The sequence below is a fragment of the Phyllostomus hastatus genome, unplaced genomic scaffold, assembly GCF_019186645.2.
Source record: "Phyllostomus hastatus isolate PE091 unplaced genomic scaffold, TTU_PhHast_1.1 phas_scaffold_182, whole genome shotgun sequence".
Classification (NCBI taxonomy): domain Eukaryota; kingdom Metazoa; phylum Chordata; class Mammalia; order Chiroptera; family Phyllostomidae; genus Phyllostomus; species Phyllostomus hastatus.
Genome location: NW_025334013.1, coordinates 27585740 through 27606809, shown reverse-complemented (window position 1 = coordinate 27606809; position 21070 = coordinate 27585740). Strand labels below are relative to the sequence as shown.

At 60.3% G+C, this 21070-nt stretch overlaps 1 protein-coding gene across 4 annotated transcripts in view; it reads left to right on the top strand.

Annotated features, from left to right (window-relative positions):
- The window catches only part of HIVEP3 (HIVEP zinc finger 3), a 427770-nt gene extending 407167 nt beyond the window's left edge, over positions 1 to 20603 (top strand). For 3 of the 4 annotated variants that reach the window (XM_045858482.1, XM_045858484.1, XM_045858483.1), the window contains 4 exons: positions 6109 to 6284; positions 12515 to 12601; positions 16986 to 17884; positions 19042 to 20603. In XM_045858482.1, the coding sequence (XP_045714438.1) occupies positions 6109 to 6284; positions 12515 to 12601; positions 16986 to 17884; positions 19042 to 19845 (1966 nt within the window). In that variant the 3' untranslated portion in view covers positions 19846 to 20603. The remainder of the gene's footprint in view (positions 1 to 6108; positions 6285 to 12514; positions 12602 to 16985; positions 17885 to 19041) is intronic. The other variant, XM_045858485.1, reaches the window with a different exon arrangement.
- Positions 20604 to 21070: the final 467 nt, after the last annotated feature.

Here is a 21070-nt window from a genome sequence, read left to right as displayed (position 1 = left end):
GACAACTCACCCATCACCTTGCCTGAAATGCCATTTAATGTCCAACACATCCCCTCTTCTGGAATCTGGAGCAGGGCGAGGTGCCACCCCTTTGGGGAGCTCTGCACTGAGTTCTGTGCTGAGTGGAAGCGGCAGCTTTGAGAAGTGCCTCTCGAGAGTCTAGAGCCACAACCCAAGTCATCACCCGCTAAATACTCCGAGTCAGGCAGCCCAGCATCCCCAGCTGCGGGACTGGAGATGCTGCTGGAGGCAGGAGGTCGCCCCATGTCACGCACACGAGCACTGGGGCCCAGTGTGCATCCAGCTCCTGCTCGTAACTTTCTAGCAGCCTTGTAACTCAGGGCAAGACGCTCGGGGCTCTGTTTCTGTTTCCTTCTCTGTTCGATCAGAAGGAAACACCTCCTCCTGGTCAGGGGGGTGTTTGAGATTCTTTTTCCTTTCCTTTGAGTCCATGAGCCTTTGAGCTGCAGAATAAGAATGAAAACAGATCCAGAGGATCTGGGCAGCTCCACAGCAGCACCCCCTTACCCCCCACCGGCAACCCTGCTCATCACCCAAGTCAGCAGAACAGAAAGCTGCTTCCAGGTGGGGGTCTGGGACGCCTGTTGCCGCGGCCGTGGCCAGGACCCAAGCTCCAGCCCCCAGGCTCCAGCCCCACTCTACTGAGCCCCCTTACTGCACCGGCCTCTGGCCTCACGGCCCTGCACCTCAGGCAGCCGAGCTGTCTGGTCTCAAGGTCCCTCTCAGACCTTCTGGAATCTACAGAAACAGCTCCTTTTCTTTAATAACAAAACCCAAACGCTGTTTCCTGGACTGGCTGACACCCCAGGCTTGTCAGGGCAGCAGAAGACAAGCACGTGGTTGGGCTCTGAGGGGTGGCTCCCGTGGTGGGAGCTGGCGGCGCCCAGACCTTGCAGCCCTGGGCTGTCCTGCAGCCCTGGAGCAGGCAGAGGGTCTGGCACTGCTTCCCCTCGGGGAAGGGAAGGCCAGGGAGGCAGGACCGCACCTGAGGGCCCCCACCATGGCTTTCTGGTTTCCTGCCCTGGCTCTCTGCAGGGCATTTCTCTGCAGCTGTTAACACCTGCGGGTCCCACCCAGAGCTGGTGGCCTTTCAGGAAGGCCTGGCCCGTGGCATTGCAGGCCTCCCTTTGGGGATTCTGGAGAAGAGAAGTGTTAAGGAAACCTCGGTCTGCATCATCTAAAAGTATTTCTACGGCAAGTCTGTGCAGCAAAAAGGTGCTGAGTGCAAAAGTGGCTGACCGGGTGATCCTGGCCACGTCACTTCAACTCTTTGGGCCTTGGTTCCCTTTTATGGAAAACGGGGACAACAGTAACGCGTTTATGGGAGCTCTGAATGATGTCAGGTGTGGGAGGCACTCAGTGGGTTTAAAAGGAACGAAGATTGACTGTTTCCAGGGAGGGGGAGTGACTTGCCCAAGGTCACCCATGAGCTCATGAAGAAGCGAGAACTCCAGCCCAGGCCCCGTTCTGACTGCTGCCCAGTGAGCAGAGCCGTTTCTACCAGACTGTGGGGGGTGACCGCCCGTCCATCTCGGTCAGGAGATGCTGGCTCTGTGCTGTGCCCCTGGGAAGCCCACAGCATCCGGTGCTGAGGGACTGCGAACGTCAAGGCTGCGAAACTGACTGCGGCAGATCTGGGGAAAAAAGGCCCGGCTTGGCTTTCCTCTGCACCGCCGACGAGTACTGAGCACTTGCTGGGTGTCCTGCTGGTGTGTCCAGGCCCTGGGGACACACCAGCAAGTGCGGTACTCGGGGGCCCTCCTTGTGGGGACAGTGGGGACACACTTGTGTGTGAAGAGGCCATTACAGTGCACACGGCCTGACAGGTGTGTGCTGCCCACGGGCCTGGGGGTGTGGGGAGAGCTCGGAAGAAAGGGCCTTTGGTGAAGCCCCGGAGTTGCAGAGGAGCTGGTCAGATGGAAGAGGGCGGTGGGTGGTGCCGGGGCAGACGGAAGGCCAGTGGGAAACGCCTCTGAGGCACTGGGTGAGTGCGGCATGGTGGGTGGGGGGTGCAGCAGGGGGTGGGGGGTCGTGAGAATCGGTGAGAGACGAGCTGGAGGGGTTGCTGGGCCAGGTGGTGCCCTGGGCCTTCTGTACCCACTGCGGGGGAGCGGACAGAGCTCTGTTCTGAGAGACTAGGAGGGGTCTGGGAAGATTGGCAGGGCCCATGTGTTCGGGGAAGGCCCCTGGCAGTTCTGTGCAGCAAGGATGCAGTGGTGTGGGACAGGGGTGGTGGCTTTGGCCAGCGGGGGCAGGGAGGCGGGCCTCCTTGGATGGAGCGCACCTTGGCAGGTGTGGTGATGGCGCAGACAGACGTGAAGAGTGAAGGAAGTGGAGGCGCCAAAGATGTTGGCCTGGCCAGCCATGGGGTGGGGGTGCCGCTCATCGAGACGGGGACCCAGCAGTATCATAGGTGGTACAGGTGGGGGACATGGAAACATGGTTCTGAGCACATGGAGCATGAGGCGCCTGAAGACCACCAGCAGAGATCCTGCAGGGGCAGGTGGATGTACAGCAGAGAGGTCAGAGCTGGAGAGAAGACTGGAGCTGTCAAGGTCCAGGTGGAAAGTCAGGCCTTGTGCAGGGGAAGCTCCCCTAGGGGAAGGTGTGAGGGGAGAGGGTGCAGGCCGGGGCCTGGGGAACATCAGCATGGGAAAAGGGGCACAAAGAAGGAGCTTGCAAAGGAGACCCAGTAAGGAGAGAACAGAGGTCACCACCCCAAGCACGTGCCTCCAGAAAGCCGGGGAGAGGGGCTGGCTAAGGCAGCTGTCCTTTGGATTTAGCAACCTGTGACCTTGGCAAAGACAGGTCAGCCAGGGGCACCGGGCTGCAGTGGGCTTGGGAGTAGGGTGGTGAGGAGTCAGGGACAGCTGTCTCCAGACCTGGACTAAGAAGGGGAGCAGAGAGTGGGCTGGAGTCCAAGGAGGCTTTGGAGTTAGTTGGTTGGTTATGGGAGAAAACTGAGTTTGTGTCCATGATGGTGGAATGTACCAGAAGAGGGAGGCCCCAAAGCTGCCAGGGAAGGGGGTGGGGGGCTTAAAAGGCAGGGCTTCTGCACAGGCAGGAGGGGCTGATCCTGAGGTGATGGAAGTTGGCCTTAGGCCAGAGGAGGGTCCAGCACCTGCTGGACAGTGCCCCTTGGAAAGCACAAAGTGATACAAACCCCGGTGCCGGCCTGCAGGGAGCAGAGGAGTCCCAGGCTGTGGGCCGTCCAAGCCGTGTGGTGCTTTGTGGGTCATGGGGCCCCTCAGTGGCCATCCCCTCAGGTTTCCATGGCATTGACGGCTGGCTGCTGCCTCCTTTGAGTCACATGTTCTCCTGGCTCCCTACCCAGAGATCCCCGCTTGGGGTGGGCTTTTGGTGCCATCTGTCTGCTCACTCTTACCTTCGGGTGCCCGCCCGCCCCTCCCACTGTCCTCTTCTTGCTCGCATGTGTCCCCCCGGGTGGTCACCTTCCTCCTCACGAACACCCACACGCCCCGTCCTGCGTCCCACAGATGTCCGCTGTGCGCTGGACACTTCTTCAAGTCTTTCTCAGGGGCATCGCGCACCGAGCAGTGAAGGATGAGGTCCTGCCTCGCTTCCCTCCGAGCCCGCGGGTGCTGCCGTGTCAGCTCCCCGAGGTGAAAGCTCGGGGTCTCTGTTTCTCCCTCGTTGCCACCCTGCCCTATCGAGCAGCCCCGGGCCTGTGGGCTCTACGCCCAGGCACCTCTCACGTCCCTGTCCAAGAACACGCACCCAGGGCTCGCACTCCGAGTCTCTCCTCCTCCAGACCACCCCTCGGGGCCAGACACATCGCTGCTCTGTGTGGCGCTCGAGGCTGGCGGTGACCCGGCCCGTCCGACCTCACCCTCTCTCACCCATCATCAAACCTTCCAGGCCTTCGGATGCCCCTGCCTTTGCTTCTGGGGTCCCCACCCGGGGTCCTCCCTTGCTCCCACCACCTCTCACTGTCCTCCCGTGTCCCTCCCAGCCCAGGCCCCCCCTCGAGCTCCTGTGCAGGTTGTGCACGCTCTTCACGGTGTGTGGTAGGTCTCCGGCACCAAGTCAGGCCGCCACCCTGAAGGCTCGGGGTCCCTTCTCTGGGTGCGCGTGTCTCCATTTGGGAGGACTGGGTGGCATAAGCTTGCTATGGGGAAGAGGTGAGGGGTCCCAGAGCAATCATACTCTAGGTGGGCTCTCGCGCCTGCTTCTGGGTTGGCTGGTGTACAGAGCGAAGCCCAAACATGGTGGAAGTCAGGGGGGCTGGGGCCTCATGGAGCCCACTATGGTGGCGGCGGCAGCGTGAAGGGAAGGGGAACGCTGCAGGTCGCCACTGAGCTGGAGGTTGGAGCGGATGGGATGTCGTGGACCCGCCGAGCACGAGGTGGTGCTTTGCCTGGGATCAGGGGAGAAGCTGGCCCCCTGCCCCCCCAACCTGAGGACTGGGCGCCCGAACCGTCAGACAGGGCCCGTGAGGGGAGGAAAGGGGGTTAGACGACGTCAGAGGCATCGGCTGGCCGAAGCCGAGGTGACAGAAACAGGATCCACCTGTACTCACGGACAGCGGTGTATGTATGAATGCATGTGTGTGAGAGTGCGTGTTTGTATGACAGTATGTGGGGTGTGAGTGGGTGTGGGTGTGTGTGAGTTCACGTCTGTGTGTGTGATTTGTCAGTGAGGGAGCGCGTGTGTGTCTGAGTGTGAGAGTGGGAGGCGGTGTGTGTGAGTGTGGGAGTGTGTGACAGTGGCTGCCGTGTCGCTGCCTGCCAGCCGCCCCCCCCCACCCCCGGGGCCCCTGTGATGTCTTCTCAGGGTGAGCCGACGGCCCCCGCGGAGCAGGACTGGGTCCCAGCTGCTGTCACTCCCTCACGGCCCCCCAGCCACCTGCCTGCCCCTCCGCGCCTGTCCCTGGAGCTTGAGCTTCCAACCGCCTGGGTGGGGGGTGTGGCAGGGGTGAATGGGGACCCAGGCGGGCCTCTGGCCGGACGCAGGAGGCGGGCTCAGCGGGCTGAGAGGCCACCCTGCCCTCCAGGCAGCCGTGCGGGCACCTCCAGGCCTCACGCACCAGGGAGCTCTTCTGGGATTGAGCCGGATCCCCTCCCTGGGCTTCTCTGACACTGCAGCCGTCCCCTCCTGCTCAGGGGACTCGCATACCCGAGGCATTAGACAAGAAGGCGTTTTGGTGAGGGTGGCACTGAGTGAGCCTCGTGGGTTTCCTTCTCAGTGGACAGCAGAGCATCTGGTTCAGGTCCAACGGTGTCATCATAGTCGGTATCCCCGAGGCCCATCAGGTGGGCCAGCCACCTCAGGAGGCTCCTGCAATCCTCTGGCACTTCCCACTGTGATGCCACGTGCTCCCTGCAGGCTGGAATCTGGGTGCCGAGAGCTGCTGGCTCTCGGAGATGAGGTGGGAGAGAGAGTGCAGGGCGCCTGATTTCTAAATTCCGAGGACAGAGACATGACGGCCACCCCTCCCCGCTCCCCTCACACGAGCGTCTGGGTGGCTTCCTAGCAGACTCGTCAGCACTTGTGCCCCTTGCAGGAGGAGGACAGGCTTGGGGGCAGGCGGGTTCGGATCCCAGTTCTGTCTCTTCCTGGCTGTGGGAGCCTCAGGCCCTTACGAGTTCTTCCTCGAGATCGTGGTACGATTCGGGTCAAGTACCCAGCGCAGACTGAGCTAGACGTAAACGGTAGCTGCTAGAGCCGTGGCTGTTACCTTTTCGTTACTCTCGTTGTTCCTCTGGTGGCCCAGAGTGGCTGTTCTTTGTGGGCAGAAGCTGGTGCCCGGCTGGCTCTGGAACGGAGATCCCCCTGCGAAGCTGCGGCTTCACTGCCCCCGCAGGCAGCACCGGGGTCTGCTGCTGCTGCGGGGGACGGAGGGGCAGCCCCCCCAGTCTGAGGAGCAGGGCAGGTGCAGGGGTCCGAGCTGGATCCCCCGGGGCGACTTGCCCCTCATCCCCCACCGTGGTTTCCTCCGGTTCCGCGTCCTCCTCTCCCAGCGTCTGTGACGGCCGGATGCCACCCGGAGGCTCGCGCATCTTCTGAGGTGGGGACCTGCCTCTTCTGCTCCTCTGTTTCCTTTACCATGACGCCTGTTGCTCATAGGTACAAATCAAACGAAGAGTATGTGTATGTGCGAGGCCGCGGCCGAGGGAAGTATGTTTGTGAGGAGTGTGGAATTCGCTGCAAGAAGCCCAGCATGCTGAAGAAACACATCCGCACCCACACTGACGTCCGGCCCTATGTGTGCGAGCACTGTCACTTTGCTTTTAAAACCAAAGGTAAGAGACAGTCAGCTGGGGCGCCGCCCCTGCCCGCCGCAGGGGGCTCCCCTCTGGGAGCCCCAGCGCAGAGCTCAGGGGCCCAGACCTCTCCACCTGGGGCCTGGGCACCCCCACTTCCTGGGTTTCCCAGTGGCAGAGCAGCCCGCTCCAGACCAGGTTGTGGCACCCCGGCCGCCCCCGCCTGGGCTCTTGGACTTCACACGGCCCCGCCCCTGCTCACGCCCCCGGCCACCTGGCGGCACTCCTGCACCACCTGGTGGCACTCCTGCACTGTCCCCGGTTCACTGCAATCTCATCACCCCTTTGCATGTCTCCTTAGTCCTTTATCCACTGACCTGGTGAATGCCAGCATCCACACTTGTCACTGCCACTCTTGCATTTGGAAATCCATCCCACTCCCAGCCACTTAACACACTCACATAGTCACTCGTCATGCCAGAGTTCACCCCTGCCTCCACCCGCCTCACCACTCAGACCGTGTCCCTGCTCTGCCCGGATTTTCTGCAGCTCTCGGTGCAGGGCCTGGCCCTCCCCCACCCAGACTGGCAGCCCTGTCATCCCAGCCCCCTGCCACACTCTGCAGCAGAGCCAGCTCAGGCACTAGCAGTCGCCTGTGAAGGGACGAAGGACTGACTGTTGAGGGTAGGCATCCCGCAGCTGCGAGGGGAGACAGCGGTAGCCTGGCCGCCCTGGCACCCAGGAGCCTGGTGCGGAGGAGCGGGGCTGAGACTGAGAGCCCAGCTGTGGTCCGCTCCTCCCGCCAGCTGCTCCTGCAGGACAGGCAGGGAGCACTGCAGCTCGCTCTTTGCTTCCCAGTTGCTGAGCAGACGGAGGTGGAGGGAGAAAGGCCTGGGGCTCTTGACACACCCTGGCGGCCTCCGCCTCTTGTGCTTCACAGATTCTCAGGTCAAGGCCTGAGCAGCACGAGGACTTTGCTTTCTCCTTCCCGCTGGCCCCACTGGAGTCCTGTGGTTTTTCAGTGGAGGAAACTCGAGAGCAAATTTCCCTTTGCCAGTTGTTGACCTTCCTACTGTTGGCAAAGCTGCTCCCCGCGAGAAAGGCCGAGCAGCAGCTTTGAGGGCGCACGCAGCCCTCCTCACTTCCTCTTCTTCTCGCGGCCCTTCGGCTCTCTCAGTACCAGTCAGGGGGCGGTTTGTCACAGCCCCTGGCCCGGCCTCATCTCTGGTGGGGGCCTGTCTCTGGTCTCCTAACCCCAGTAACCAGCTCCAGCCCCCCTCCCTCCTCTCGCCATCATCCTCAGGGGCCCTCAAACTTTCTCACCAAGGTTTTCATTTGAATAGCAGTGTCCCTGCCTTCCTTGTCCTCACCCTCTTCTCTCTTGGTATCTTATGAACAGTGTTCCAAAGGGTGCATGGAGAGGGCAGATAGGCCTGGAGCCCCACCCCCTGCCCCATGGTGCATCCGGCCCTGAAGCCCGGCCACACCCAGGGTAGCTCAGCCCAGCACACCCCAGCCCTGGACACGGGCTCCGCCCCCATGCGTCCCCTGCAATCCCACTTCCTCTGGCCTCAGGCAGCCAGGTGGGACTCTATGGAGGAGAAAAATGGGAATAAGTGGCTAATGGTTTGAATAACAGTCTTTGACTCTGAATGTCAAAAATCACTTGGCCAAGTGCCCCTTGAAGGTGAAGAAAGTGGGTCTCAAAAAACAGAAGTGGCTGTGAAAGCTAGAGCTGTAACCAGGACCCTGCCTCATGGGCATCACTCTACCGTGTTCCTCTCTGTGAGCGTGTCCCCCCTTCTCTGGACAGAGTGGCAACATTAGGTGGCCAATCAAGTGGTCTCCAGAGTGGGTCATAACTGCTGCCCCTGTTCCCAGGGTGTGTCCAGGGGACCACACTGCCCTGCCCTCAGTATGAGGAGCCCAGTCCTGAGAGTGCCTCCCAGCCCTGGGGCGTGCAGAGCTGCCACCACCTTGGGGAGCCATCACCTTGCTCGTGAGACCTGGAAACCCATCCGGTTAGGTTCCCGGTCAGAGTCGTCTGGGTAAAGGCCAGGTCTTTCTTGTGCCAGGTCTGAGACAGGCCTGGGGCCCTGGCCGGAACACCCCTTTCTGGGCAATGCCTGCATTGGAAGCCATGCTGAGCCTACCAGGCCCCTTCCAGGTCCCTGTTTACCAGGACAGAGGCCTGGAGAGTCCAGAGCACACAACCTGAGCAGAGGGACGGCAGACCCTCCACGTGCCCCGGAGGCAGACACATGGGCGTACAGGCCGCGTCCCCACCACCCTGCAGGCCCGGGGTGGAGACTTTGCTCCAACCACTGATCAGGGGATGTGCTGAGTGCTCCTCAAATGCTCACAGAGCCTTCCAGAAGACAGCACCTTCCAGAGCCAAAGCAGTGAGCAAATCAGAAATGGTGCAATCTCAAACTCTGTGACCATGGAGCGGGGCAGGTTGGGACTGGGTCGACGCAGAGAAAGCTCACTCTCGGCGCTCTCTGAACTTCGGGGGATCGGGGAAGGCACAGGACTCCTGCTCCTCCCTGGGCCACGTGCCCTCCTTCAGCCATCACTCAGATGCCATGGGTCCCCTCCTCTCACAGCTCGCAGCCCCCATGGGGCAGCCTCCATCTCCCCTCCCCCTCCCCCTGGGGCTCAGGCCCAGCCAGGCTGGGGAGGGCTGAGGCTGGGCCTGGTGGTCCTCAGCGCCCGCCGTCCCCACCACCTGACTGCGCCCAGGCCTGGAGAACCCCTCTCGTTCGTCTCTGTCTGCCTGTCTCTGTCTCCGTCTCTGTGTCAGACGTTGTGGTGGCAGCTCGGGCGCCTGGGCACTAGCTGAGGGGGGTCAGTGGGGGAGGTGGCAAAGGCCCACCAGGAGGTCCCTGTGGAGGTCTGGGGGCCCCATTTCCTCTTCTCAGATGGTTTCCGAGGCCAAGGGGGTGGCTTGCACCGATCGCCTCAGGGGACAGAGCTGACAGTTGTGGGAAGGCCTTGTGTCCATCAGTCTGCAGGGCAGAGGGAGGGTGGCTGGTCAAAGCCAAACTAGGCAGACAGGGTCATCGGCTAATGCTCCTAGTGGAGGTTCTGCCTCCCCTCCAGATGCCCATCGTTTTCCCTCCACCTGCCTTTCCTCCTTCACTCCAGGACTGCCAGACTTTTGGTGGAGGGGGTGGGGTGGGAGGGGCCTGGGATGACTAGGAGAAGCTGAGGACTCTGCATGGCAAGGCTCTGCCCTTTGACAGAGAAGTGATGTCCAGGCTTCAAAAGACACCTGCGGCCATCTGGTATACCTCCCTCAGTTCAGCGGAGGAGGCCGGCCGGGAGAGGAAGTCAGGGAGGGCCAGGGCTGCTCATCCAGAGTTCGCTCCTGGAACCCTCACAGCCTTTCCAGGCAAAGCCGCCTCGGACTCCCTGACTCCCCCTGCAAGCCCCAGTGGTGGGGGTGGAGGAATGCAGTCCTCCCGGGGCTGTCTGGTACCTTCTCCTGAGAACTCCGGAGCCCAGACTGAAGGGCAAAGCCATCTGCATCACCAGCATCATCTCAGCATCTCTGTCCTCCACATTTGGGGTGGCATGTGTGGAGTCCCTGGTGCTCAGTAAAGAGTGATCGTCTCGGAGGGCGGCAGGGGAGGTGTTGTATGGTGTTGGAAGGAAGGGGGTCCCATGTGGTGGGCGTCTGTTCTCTGCCAGGCACACTCTGCTGTCACCTACATATGCTTTCCCATCAACCGACCAGCAACCCTGAGAGGTGGGTATTACTTCAGAGTTGTAGAAACTGGGGCTGAGAAAGTTAAGAAACTTGCCCAGGAGCACACAGAGAGCAAGTGGCAGAGGCCAAACTCAAACCCAAAGCCATCAAGCTCCTAGACCAGCTGGGTTCCATGCAGCCATGTGGAGCAGCAAGGCCCCTGGAGTCCTGAGACCTGGTTCCAGACGGGGCTCTGCACCAACTCTGCACCTTGGCTGGTTGGTTCGCCGTGCAGGTCACCAGGAGCGCTCGTGGGGCAGCCCAGCAGCGGAGACTGTCAGCGGCCTGTCTAATGGTGCCGTCAGCACTAGGAGCAGGAGTTAGAGTGAAAGCTGGGAACCCTGGGCCTGCTGGGGATTGGGTTCCGTGGTCCGTGAGGTTCCTCCCAAGATTCTGCTTCTGTGATGAAAAGAGCGCTCCCCACATGAGGCTGCTGTGCGCCCACTGCGTGCTCAGCAGCTAACTCAGTCAAAAAGAGACCTGAACCTTCCAGGCAGAACATGGACAACAGTCACGTCGCAGCCAGAACGGGCAGTGTCCACAGCCCTCTGCGGTCTAGGGAAGCTGGGGCATGGCAGGTCGGTCCCCGAACCGTAGGAGACAGTTTGTGTCTCGGGCCAGCGGAAGACCCCAGTGTCTTTTCTGGCCCTGACATCCCCGCCCCGGGCGTGGCCTGCTCATGGCAGTGAGGGCGGGGCCCCTGATGTTGAGTATCGGCCGTTGGGAACCCTTCGGCCTTGGGATGACCCTGGAAGCTATGACTCTGCTCCCCCTCTGGCCACAGTGAAAGATCCTGGTTTTTGTCCAGTCATAGGAGGAAAATCAGAGATGGCAAAGAGCCGGTTACGGACTATGGGGAAAGAGAAACAGCTCCCCTCCCTTCCCTGACGCCCCAGGCCTGCTCCCCACCGGAAATCCCCAGATTGACGTTCCCATTACCCTCCCAGCAAAAGCCTAAAGGTTCCTTAAAATTCTCCAAATGATTAAGAATCACCCTTCAGTTCATCATGGGCTCTCACCCTGCTCACCTGCCCATCGTCTACCCTCCTGTCACCTGCTCCTCCCATCCTCGCCCTGGCAGTCTGTCTTCCCGTCCACACGTCCTCCCAGTGTTCCCTCACCCTCCCTGTTCCTCCCCGTCGCACATCTGGCCCCCCACCAGTCCACCCTTCCACGCACCCTCCCATTCCTTCGTCCTCCTGCCCGCCGACCTCCCGTGTGTGCATGTGCATGTGTGTGCGCCTGTGTGCACATATGTGTGCATGTGCATGCGTGCACACACGTGTGCCCCTTCATCCACCCAACCAGCCATTTCCCCACGCACTCACGTTTCCATCCTCCGACCCAGTTCTCCAGCCTCCCATCTGCTTATTGACCCATTTTCCGTCTATCCTCTTGTTTATTTTTTCATCTACTAATTTATCCCCATCTGTCTCTCCATCTGCGCATCTAATCATCCAGCATCCCATTCATCTGTCCTTCTCTTCCTGCCCTTCTTTCACTTTCCGTTTCCTCTCATCCACTCATTCATCCATCCACCCACCTGCCCACCAGCCTCTCTTATTCATCTGTTCTCGTGTCCATTGTTCTTTCTTCTGTCCATCCATTCAAACTCACCAATTAGTAAGACTAGTGAGACAGAGCACCCAACTCGGGGCACTTGTGGTCTGGAGTGTGAACCACCATGCGGGAGTGGAACGGTCCACGGACAGGCAGTGCACACGTCGCATGGTGGCCGGGCCCGAAGGAACACAGCCAGGCTCCTGGCCTGCAGCCCCCTGGGGCTGGCCAGCTGGGGCTGGTGGAGCTCTGCTTCTCCTTCACAGGGCGCTCCCCCCAGGGCTCCGTGGCCTTTGAAGTGCTGAGCACATGTTGTGGGCAGTGGACGTTGAAGGTATTGGTACCTTTGTTGTGATTTCACCGAGCAGCTGCCCCTGCCCATCAGCCGTGGGCTGGACTGACCACTTGGGGCAGTTCGCCAGCCCCTGAGCACTCTGCAGGCATGGAACAGGCAGTCACCTGGGGAAAACTGAGGCCCAGGGCATTACTTCTCTAAGGGAGTCAGGGCGTGGGCCCCGACCCCGTGGCTCCCTGTGGCCTGCCCTGGAAGTCACCTCAGGTGGAAGGGCATCCTCAGTGCCCAAGCCAATCATCCTGTTTAATGAGTGCCACTGGTCCCCGGGCCCAAACTTAAAGCAAAAGCAGGAAAATCTATTGCACGTGAGATGTCTTTTAATTTCTTTTTTGTTTTTTAACCAGCATCTCATACTTTCTCATTATACCCCGAGTCCCCTCACAGCGGCCCCCAGCCCCCACCTCCCATATACAGCTTTGAATGGTGGCTGTGGCTGCACATCCCAGCCTGAGTGCAGGCCCCTGCCCAGCCCTGGAAGCTGGCAGGGCCTCAGCCGGTCTGAGAAGCCATGGCCCGCCAGCCAGGTGCTGCCTCTGTGTGCCCTGGGCCTGCCCTGGCCCCTGTCCTCCAGCCAAGCCTGAGTCTGTTCTCGTTCCTTTCCAGGGAATCTGACTAAGCACATGAAGTCGAAGGCCCACAGCAAAAAGTGCCAAGAGACGGGGGTGCTGGAGGAGCTGGAAGCCGAAGAAGGTAACAAATTGCCAACCTTCTTTATCCTGTCCTCCCCAACACCCCCTCCTGCTCTACCACCTGCTCCTCTACCTCTCCCTCTCCCATCCCCTTCCTTTCTGTCCTTCTCTCCCCTGCTTCCTCTCCCCCTCCCCGCTCCCCCTTCCATGCCCTTTCCTCCAGTCCTCCCAGTTACTGGGAGACTGGGTTAAATTCACAGCCTGATCACCCCCCTCCCCATACTCTGAGAGTACGTCCTGTGCAGCCATAACTATTGTGTGTTATGGTCTTGCGCTCGAGGGCACTCAACAAATGTGTGTTGAGTAAGTTAATACATGAGTAATCCTTGTCAGCATTAACAGCACCCACTATATGTCAGGCATGTTCTAAACACATGCCACTATTCTCTCAGCAAACCCTCACCATGACACTATATGGTACGCACATGTGTTCCATACCCACACTCACACCTACACACTCAGGGCGGGAGACTGACCCCTGGGCCCTTCAGAGCTGGTGGCTTGAAGAGAGCCAAGGCCAGACCTGTCGCCTCCCCCTCCCATCCCACACCCCAGCACCACACCCCAGCCGTAGTCTTTCATTAGCAAGAAGCATATTATCAGAACCAGTTTCTGGGGAGAAAGGGCAGAGGAAAAAGGTGAGTGTAAGGCAGTGGGTCTGGCTGGACACCGTCCAGCCTCGGCACCCAAGGAGGAGGCCAGAGGGGCTTTGGCAAGTGGACCGGCAGTGCCCCCAACACAGGGGAGGCCATAGGCATTCCTCCTGCACCTGGCAAACCTTTGACCAGATTTCCTAAAATCAGAATCAGGATTTAGAGTGTGTGTGTGTGTGTGTGTGTGTGTGTGTGTTCTGCTTTTGTTTGTCTGATTTGGGGATACATTTGCAGTCTCACAAATGAGAGAGTGCAGCCTCACTGCAAGAGGGATCATACTCTCTTTTGGGTGAAATAAATCACTAGTATTGAATGAACTTGGGACTGCTCCCCCAAAACAAAGAATGAGGTTACCATTCTTATCAAGAATGTCTGTCAGGCTATTTACAGGAGTCTCACTGAGTCCTTGGGACTGGTGGTGGAAACTCGTGTTGCCCATTGTAAGCAGAGGAAAGGAAAGCTCAGACAGATAAAAAGCAACGCCTGACTTCAAGCATTGGCTCCATGTCAACCCCACTTCCTGGGAGCCAGGCGGGAGCCTGAGCCCTTCCCGGGTGGGAGCCGAGTGGGGATGAGTGCCACCACACCAGGGGACAACTGTGGGACCCTGGGCTGGTCCCTGACTCTCTCCCAGCCTCGTTTTCCCAGTGCGGCAAAAAGGATGACCGTAGCCACCTTATCTGAGGATGAAACCTACAGAAACAATATCTGAGCAGCAACCCTGTCCCAGCCGTCTTCTGTGCTGGAGAGTCTGCCCTCGAGATGCTTACATTTTAGAGGGAAGGTGGGCAATGAACGCGTGTACTGGGCAGGGGCAATGAGAATGAAGCAAAAACTGTACGGGAGGAGCTGGGAAGTGTGGGGAGGGGCCTCTGTCTGTAGGGATGGTGTGAAGCCAGCCAGCATTTTTAGCATTTTGCAGTTGAGGTCAGGGGGGATGTCAGGACCAAGGTCTACTGATATCCAGCAGGGAAGGTCCCTGAAGACCCCCTTTAAGGACGAGGAAGTTGAGGCTCAGGGCAGGGCAGTGGTCTGCCCTAGATACCTGTGTCTGGGTGAAGGAAGCCAAGGGTCGGCCAGACTTGACTGTCCCTAAAAGTGACCTTCCATGACTTTTCATGACTCTGGCTTTATACCAAAGGCGGCCGGTAGGGGGCGCTGCTGAGTACCACTTGGCTTGGACCGGGTGAGCTGAGTGGAGGTGGGGAGAAGTGGTCGGATTCTGGCTGCGTTCTTCAGGTAGAGTCAACAAGTTTTGCTGACACGTGAGGGCCGGGGGTGGTGGGGGGGAACATCAGAAAAAAAGGAGCCAAGGATGAGTCTGAGGTTTGTAGCTTAAGACGCTATAAGGGTGGAGTTGCCACTCCCCACGGTGAGGGAGATTCCGGGAGGAGCCTGCCTGTTGGACACCAAATAGTAATCAGGAGTAGAGCTGAGGATCCGCTGCCTACGAGTTCCGGCCGTGTCCCAGCCCCGCCCTGGTCTTTAGAGGTTGAGCACTAGCGCCACCGTGTGGCCGAAACTCGTGAGCGCCCTTTCACTCTTCATTCCGTCCCTCCCAGGCCCCGGAGCAGGCAGGTATCCCAGCAGTGGCCCGCTGCTCCTTGGGGCGTTAGGAATGGGCCCCCAGGATAGGGGCATGCCATAGAGCCCTGCAGGAGCCCAGATGTGGGGGGTCTGGCAAACCTTGCTCTGGGCAGAGGACCCTTGGCTTCCACCACCAGGCAACAGGTGTCTAGGGCAGACCACTGCCCTGCCATGAGCCTCAACTTCCTTGTCCTTAAAGGCGGTCTTTAGGAGCCTTCTTTGCTGGATGTCAGGAGACCCTGGTCCCCACTCTCCCTCTGACCTCAACTGCAAAATGGTCATAATGCTGGCTGTCTGCTGAGCCCTGGGTACTTGAGACAGATGATAGCTGAGGTCTACCGGGTCCTTACTGTGTCCTATCCTTGCAGTCCTCCCCACAGGTTCATGTGGTGGCTTCTATTACTCATGCCCCCTTTGTACAGGTGAGAAAGCTGAACAGAGAGAGAGAGTAAGTTATCCCACATCACACAGCAAGGACGAGGTGGAGCTGAGACTCAAATTCAGACCATTTTCTACTTCTTGAGGCATAAAATATTTTTTAAACTGGCAGTACAGTAATGCAAGAGTTGTAAACCTTAGTTCTGACTTGGCCACTACCTGGGGGGTGATCCTGGAAGAGCCCCTCTTGCCCCCCTCTAGCCTGGATTTCCTCAAGTGGCCAGGTGAGCTCCAGAGGCTAAAGCAGCCTCCACTCAAGTCTTGGTCAGGGATAGCAATGCCTGGGTTGGGGGTGGGGGCAAAACTGCAAAGCATACTTGCACCCCCACTCCCTCCTACATCCCTGCTCCCTTCCCATTCCCAGGTCTCTCCCCGCTCCCATCACTCTGCTCCCTGCACCTGCTAGCCCCAGCTCCGCCCAGAGCTTTTTGACCTACATCCTCCTGAATGCCCACTGTCGTTCATTTCATGCATCTTACTGTTGCATGTTGAGCTATTTGAATGTGTGAATGCTGCACTTTCCAGCCCCGGGGCATCTTGGCGTGGCAGGGCTCAGAAGCCCGGGTGCACAGGTGGCCTGAGTTCGCGCATGTGTCCAATTCTCCCGTTCAGTAGTGGAATGGGTGCTGGCATGTCCGAGTGAGGTGGCGGGACTAGCGATAAGTGTGGAGATGGGCTCGCGGGACCCAGACCTTCAGGAGCCTGCCAGGGGGCCCGATGTTAGTGGAGCTCCCCCAGAGTCCTGATTGCTGCCAGCTTCATTCCTGCCCCAGTGAGACCTGTGTCGTGTTGGAGGTGACTCAGCTGGCTGGGGCTGCCCTACCGGAAGCCAGACTAGGAGGCTGATATTTTGAAGCTCCCCTCCCCACTCCCCCGCCCCGACTGGGAGCAGCTTAGGTTTCTACAGGAGCAGCAGGTCCTCTGGGCAGGTACTGCTAGGATGGGGCCCTGCTCTGCCACCTGAGGCCCGTTTGGCCAAACCCCCAGAGGCTAGGGCCTGCCACCTGCCGGAGGCAGCCGTAGCGTCCAGCAGCAGCCTGGCCGTGGCGGCAGGTGCACGTTTAGACAAACCGAGCCCCGTGCTGCTGGACTGGCCAGCATGGCTGCCGTGTCCCAGAGTAATCGGTTTCTTCACGGCCATATTAACAGAGCATAATCAGTGGAGCCCTCGCCATGTGGTAGGTATGCATTCACTGTCGAATCCTGTGAGGTGGGACCGTCACTCTCTGTTGACAAACAGGGAGCCTGAGGCACAGCAAGGGGATTCGCCTGCTCGTGGCAGAGCCAGTGCTGGTGTATTAACAAAAAAATCAGAACAACAAAAAGAGGCCTGTCTTACTCGCTATGCTTCAATCCAGCCTCTCTACCTGCCTTACTCGGGCTCGTCACTCAATCTCTTTTACCTCGGTTTCCCCACTGGTAACGTGAAGACAAGAATAGTGCCACCCTCACGGGGCTGTTGGGACTGAATGAGTGAGTGCCCATGAAGCCCTTAGAACCTAACCCGACACATGGTCGGTGCGAGGTAATTTGTTCACTGTGATTATTTGCAAAGTGTCCCCTGTTTGTCGTGTCCCTCGTCCTCCCAATGATCCTGTGCCGTTGCCATGGCTCTCAGGCTCAGTCTGCAGACGAGGACACTGGGGTTTGGCCAGGAGGAGCCGTGGGGCCAGCTGTGACCCCGGGCCTCCTGTGCTCGCCCCGCAGGAACCAGTGACGACCCATTCCAGGACTCAGAAGGGCAGGAGGGCTCAGAGGCGGTGGCGGAGCACCGGTTTTCAGACCTGGAGGACTCGGGCTCGGACTCAGACCTGGATGACGACGAGGATGAGGACGAGGATGAGAGCCAGGACGAGCCACCAGGACCGTCCTCAGAGGCACGCCTGCCGTGCCCGCCCGCCTCGCTGCCCGCAGACTCCTCACCTGTTCGGGACCCGCGGCCCCCAGACGCCACCTCTAGCAGCCAGGCCACACGGGGCGGCTCAGTCTCAGAAGCAGGAGGTTGCTCCACGTCCAGCCAAAGCGTTCTGTGCCTCCCCCGGCTGGGACCAGCCCTTTCGGGCCCCATGGAGAAGGACACAAGCTCAGCCCTGAGCTCTAAGGCCTTGTCCCCAAGAAGGCCGTGGTCCCCGGGCAAAGAAGCAAGCAGCCGCTCACCACTTGCCCACAAACACCCACTAACCAAAAGCGACTCATCTCCCCAGAGACATTCACCGGCCCGAGAGCCACAGGCCTCGGCCCGGAGCCCGCCTGGCTCCCAGACCGGCCCTCTCCCTTGTGGGTCTCCAAGACTTGAGCTGTCTCCTCTCTCCCCCCAGCCCCTGAGAAGGGAGCTGCCCCCTCGAGTGCATCTGCCCCCCGAACATGAGGGCACTGCAGACCCAGGCATCCCCCGACACTCGCCCACCAGGAGACCGTCACCAGGCCAGGCTGAGTCACCACCACGGTCCGTGCTGCTGGGGAAGTGGGCCTTGGCTGGGCCGGGCAGCCCCTCGGCGGGTGAGTGCGGCCCACGCTCGGGGCTGGCCCCGCGGGCTCTCTACCGGCCCGCGCCTCTACCTCACAAGCTTCTTGGCAGAAGCCCCGAGACCTGTGCCTCCACATGGGTGAGTTCCTGCCCCGGAGGGGCTGGGCCTCTCGCTCCTTCCAGCGGGTGGGGGGCTGCAGTGTCGCTCTCCCCTGAGGCGCCAGGCCTGGAGCTAAACAGCCCCGCCCGCACGGCAGTCCCTAATAACTCAGCAGACGTTCGAGGGGCACCTTCTGTGCCAGGCGCCATGCCGGGCGCCTGAGGCCAGCTGACCTAGCCTCAGCAGCTGCAGAGCGTGGACTTGGGAGCCGGCCCTGTGCCTGTGCCCTCCCACCCCGTCCCCTTCCCTATCCCCACGTGTTCTTTGAGCAGACGGCAGAGCTTATCCTAAATCACCACGTTTCAGCATCACTGTCACCAGCATCCTCAGAGATGCCACAGCCAATGCCACCCCGTCACACCCTCAGCACCGTCACTGTCACCATCGCCAACACCCTCTCAGCCGTCATGGCACTCCGGCACACCATTTCCGCCACTCCGTCAGCTCGGTCAGGGCTGCCACATCAGCAGCAGTCACTGCTGTTGTCACCACTGTCCCTGCCACCAGTGCCGTCGTGATCCCCAGCCCTGAGAGCACCACCATTGTTAACTTCCCTCCACCCCCACCCCCCACCCCCATCCCACATCCCTCCTGTCACCGTCACCGTCACCGTGTGTCATGGCCCCACACAGCCCTTCACTCCAGCAGCATCGACACCCTCACCAGGGATTCAAGCTTCTGGAGGAGCATGACATAGAAGTCTCTGCATTTTTAATTTTGGGGTCACATTAAATTCCTGGTGGTGGGTGAAGGTCAGGAGCCTTGACTGGGAACTCAGGTCCAGGGTTAAAGTTGGGTCAAGGCCATTGTAGGAACAGGAGATTCCGCAGAACCCAGATAGAGGGCCAGCGCGTGGGGGCCATAGCACCCCATCTCCCCGGAGCACCCCCAGCCCCCACAGGCACGCGCACTGGCCGCAGGTGTGACGCGCGCGGCCTGCGTGTGCTCCCGGCCAGTGCGCGTCTGTGGACCGCCCGCCGTGGCAGAGAGGGCGCGTGCACAGGGGGTCTCACGGGCAGGGAGCCGGGACTTGCTCTGTGACCTCGGGCAAGGCCCCCCCGTTCCCTTTTAGGCCTCGAGGTGTCCGTGGACTAGCATATAACCTGGCCGTACCTTGTCTTGTTTTCTGACCCCAGCAGAAGGCAGAGCCCCGAAGTCCCTCCTGCTCACCTGGCCCTGCTCATCCTATCTCCTCCCGACCCTTCTCCGCCCCCCATGACTTCCACGGCCACACCCCAGCCCGGACAGAGAACGTCTTCAGCCACCTCCCTCTGCACTCGCAGCACTTGGCCCGCGCCCCATGCCCCCTGATTCCCATCGGCGGGATCCAGATGGTGCAGGCCCGGCCCGGGGCCCAGCCCACCCTGCTGCCGGGGCCCACCTGGGTCAGTGGCTTCTCAGGGGGTGGCAGCGACCTGACAGGGGCCAGGGAGGCCCAGGAGCGAGGCCGCTGGAGTCCCACCGAGAGCTCGTCAGCCTCCGTGTCCCCCGTGGCTAAGGTCTCCAAGTTCACACTGTCCTCGGAGCTGGAGGGCAGGGACTGCCCCAGGGAGAGGGACAGGACGAGCAGAGGCCCAGGCAGACCTCCCGACCGGGAGGCCCATGAGGCTGGGGTGTCTGCAGAGCCCGCGCCCACACACAGCCCCCACGCCCTGCCCGAGGCCTCGCTCCAGCCACCCCAGGGCCGCCAGGCAGGGTCCTGGAGCCCCCACGTGGAGTCGCCGCACACACTGGCCAGCCCCCCGGCCTCCGCTGCTCCACCGCTGGACTGCAGCAGTCCTGTGGGCTGCCTGGCAGAGGCCACCACTCGCTTCCCGGCCCAGAGGAGGAACCTCTCTGGGGAACCCAGGACCAGTCAGGGCCCCTCCGAGCCCTCGGGAAGTGGGGGGCCCAGGGCGCCGGCGCACCAGCCCGAGGACAGGGGCTCTCCGAGCACTTAGCCGCTCTCCGACAGCTGCAGCATCTGGCTCCCGGTGTTCGGCAACAGACGCTTCCAGCCAGCTTCCTCGACCACCTTGCTCTCGTGGGCTGCCCTCCGTCTGTCCCCATGTCCCAGCAGCCTCTGTTCAGCCCCCTCGGTTGTACCTTCATGTATGCAGTTACCTGTGCCTTTTTCTGTACCTTTTGTTGCTTGAAAAGAAACAAACAAAACATACACACACATAAAAAAACCCACGAGGAGTTTGAGGCTGTGAATATTTTGTGCTTTTTTCAGAAATGGTATAGGGGGGCCTCACGCTCCACTGCGGGGGTCAGCAGCCACCCTGCGAGGCTGGCAAGAGGCGGCCATTTGCTGAGGGATAGAGGATGCACTGAGGGAGAAAAAAAACTTTAAAAAATATATAATTAAATGCAAAAGCAAGCACTTCTATGTACAGACGTTTATGTCCGGTTTATTGCCACTGTAGCCCGCCCTGGCTAGCGGTCACCCCTCAATGCCAGCAGAGGGGCCGGTGGCCCCAGACAGAGGGACACAGACGCAGGCAGGGAGATTCCACTCAGTCTTCACGGGCAAGCCCAGAAAATTCCAACTTTCTTTTTCCCAAGAAAAAGAAACTGTTTCCTTTCCTAGGATTTCAACACAAAATAATAGCAGGCAGAAGGTAGGAGGGAGCTGGTTGGTTCCCCCAGGCCAGGGCTCCCAGATGCCCAGGTGGTCTGAGACCTGGGTCCGTTCTGGTCTTTGAGCAGTGGAACCCCACACCCCACAGCCCCACACCCACACCCCACAGCCCCACCCCCACACCCCACAGCCCCACCCCCACACCCTGGGCTGGGAAAGGAGCTCTGACCATCCATCTCCTGCTTCCTGAGCACCTGACCTAGGCCTTGCTCTCAGGGCCCTGGCCACAGGCTGTCTGCCTTGTTCTGGAAACCACTCTCAAGGCTGGAGTGGCAGGGCCCAGCCCCCAGGGTCAAGATCCAAGGTGCAGAACCTTGCTATTCCAGAAGCTGGGGCTTGAGTTTCGTTTCACATTTGGTCCATGGGGTTCAAAGGGCCCTTTCCCTTCCCCACTGGGTTTCTCCAGGGCTCAGCACAGGGCGGTTGCAGGACTGGTCCCCCCCTCCCCTCCCCGAGCCCCCACACTGCCAGGCCGCCACTCCCCTCAGGGCGGTGGGAAGAAAGGATGCTGCTGGATACCGCCCCCAGACCCCCCAGAGTCT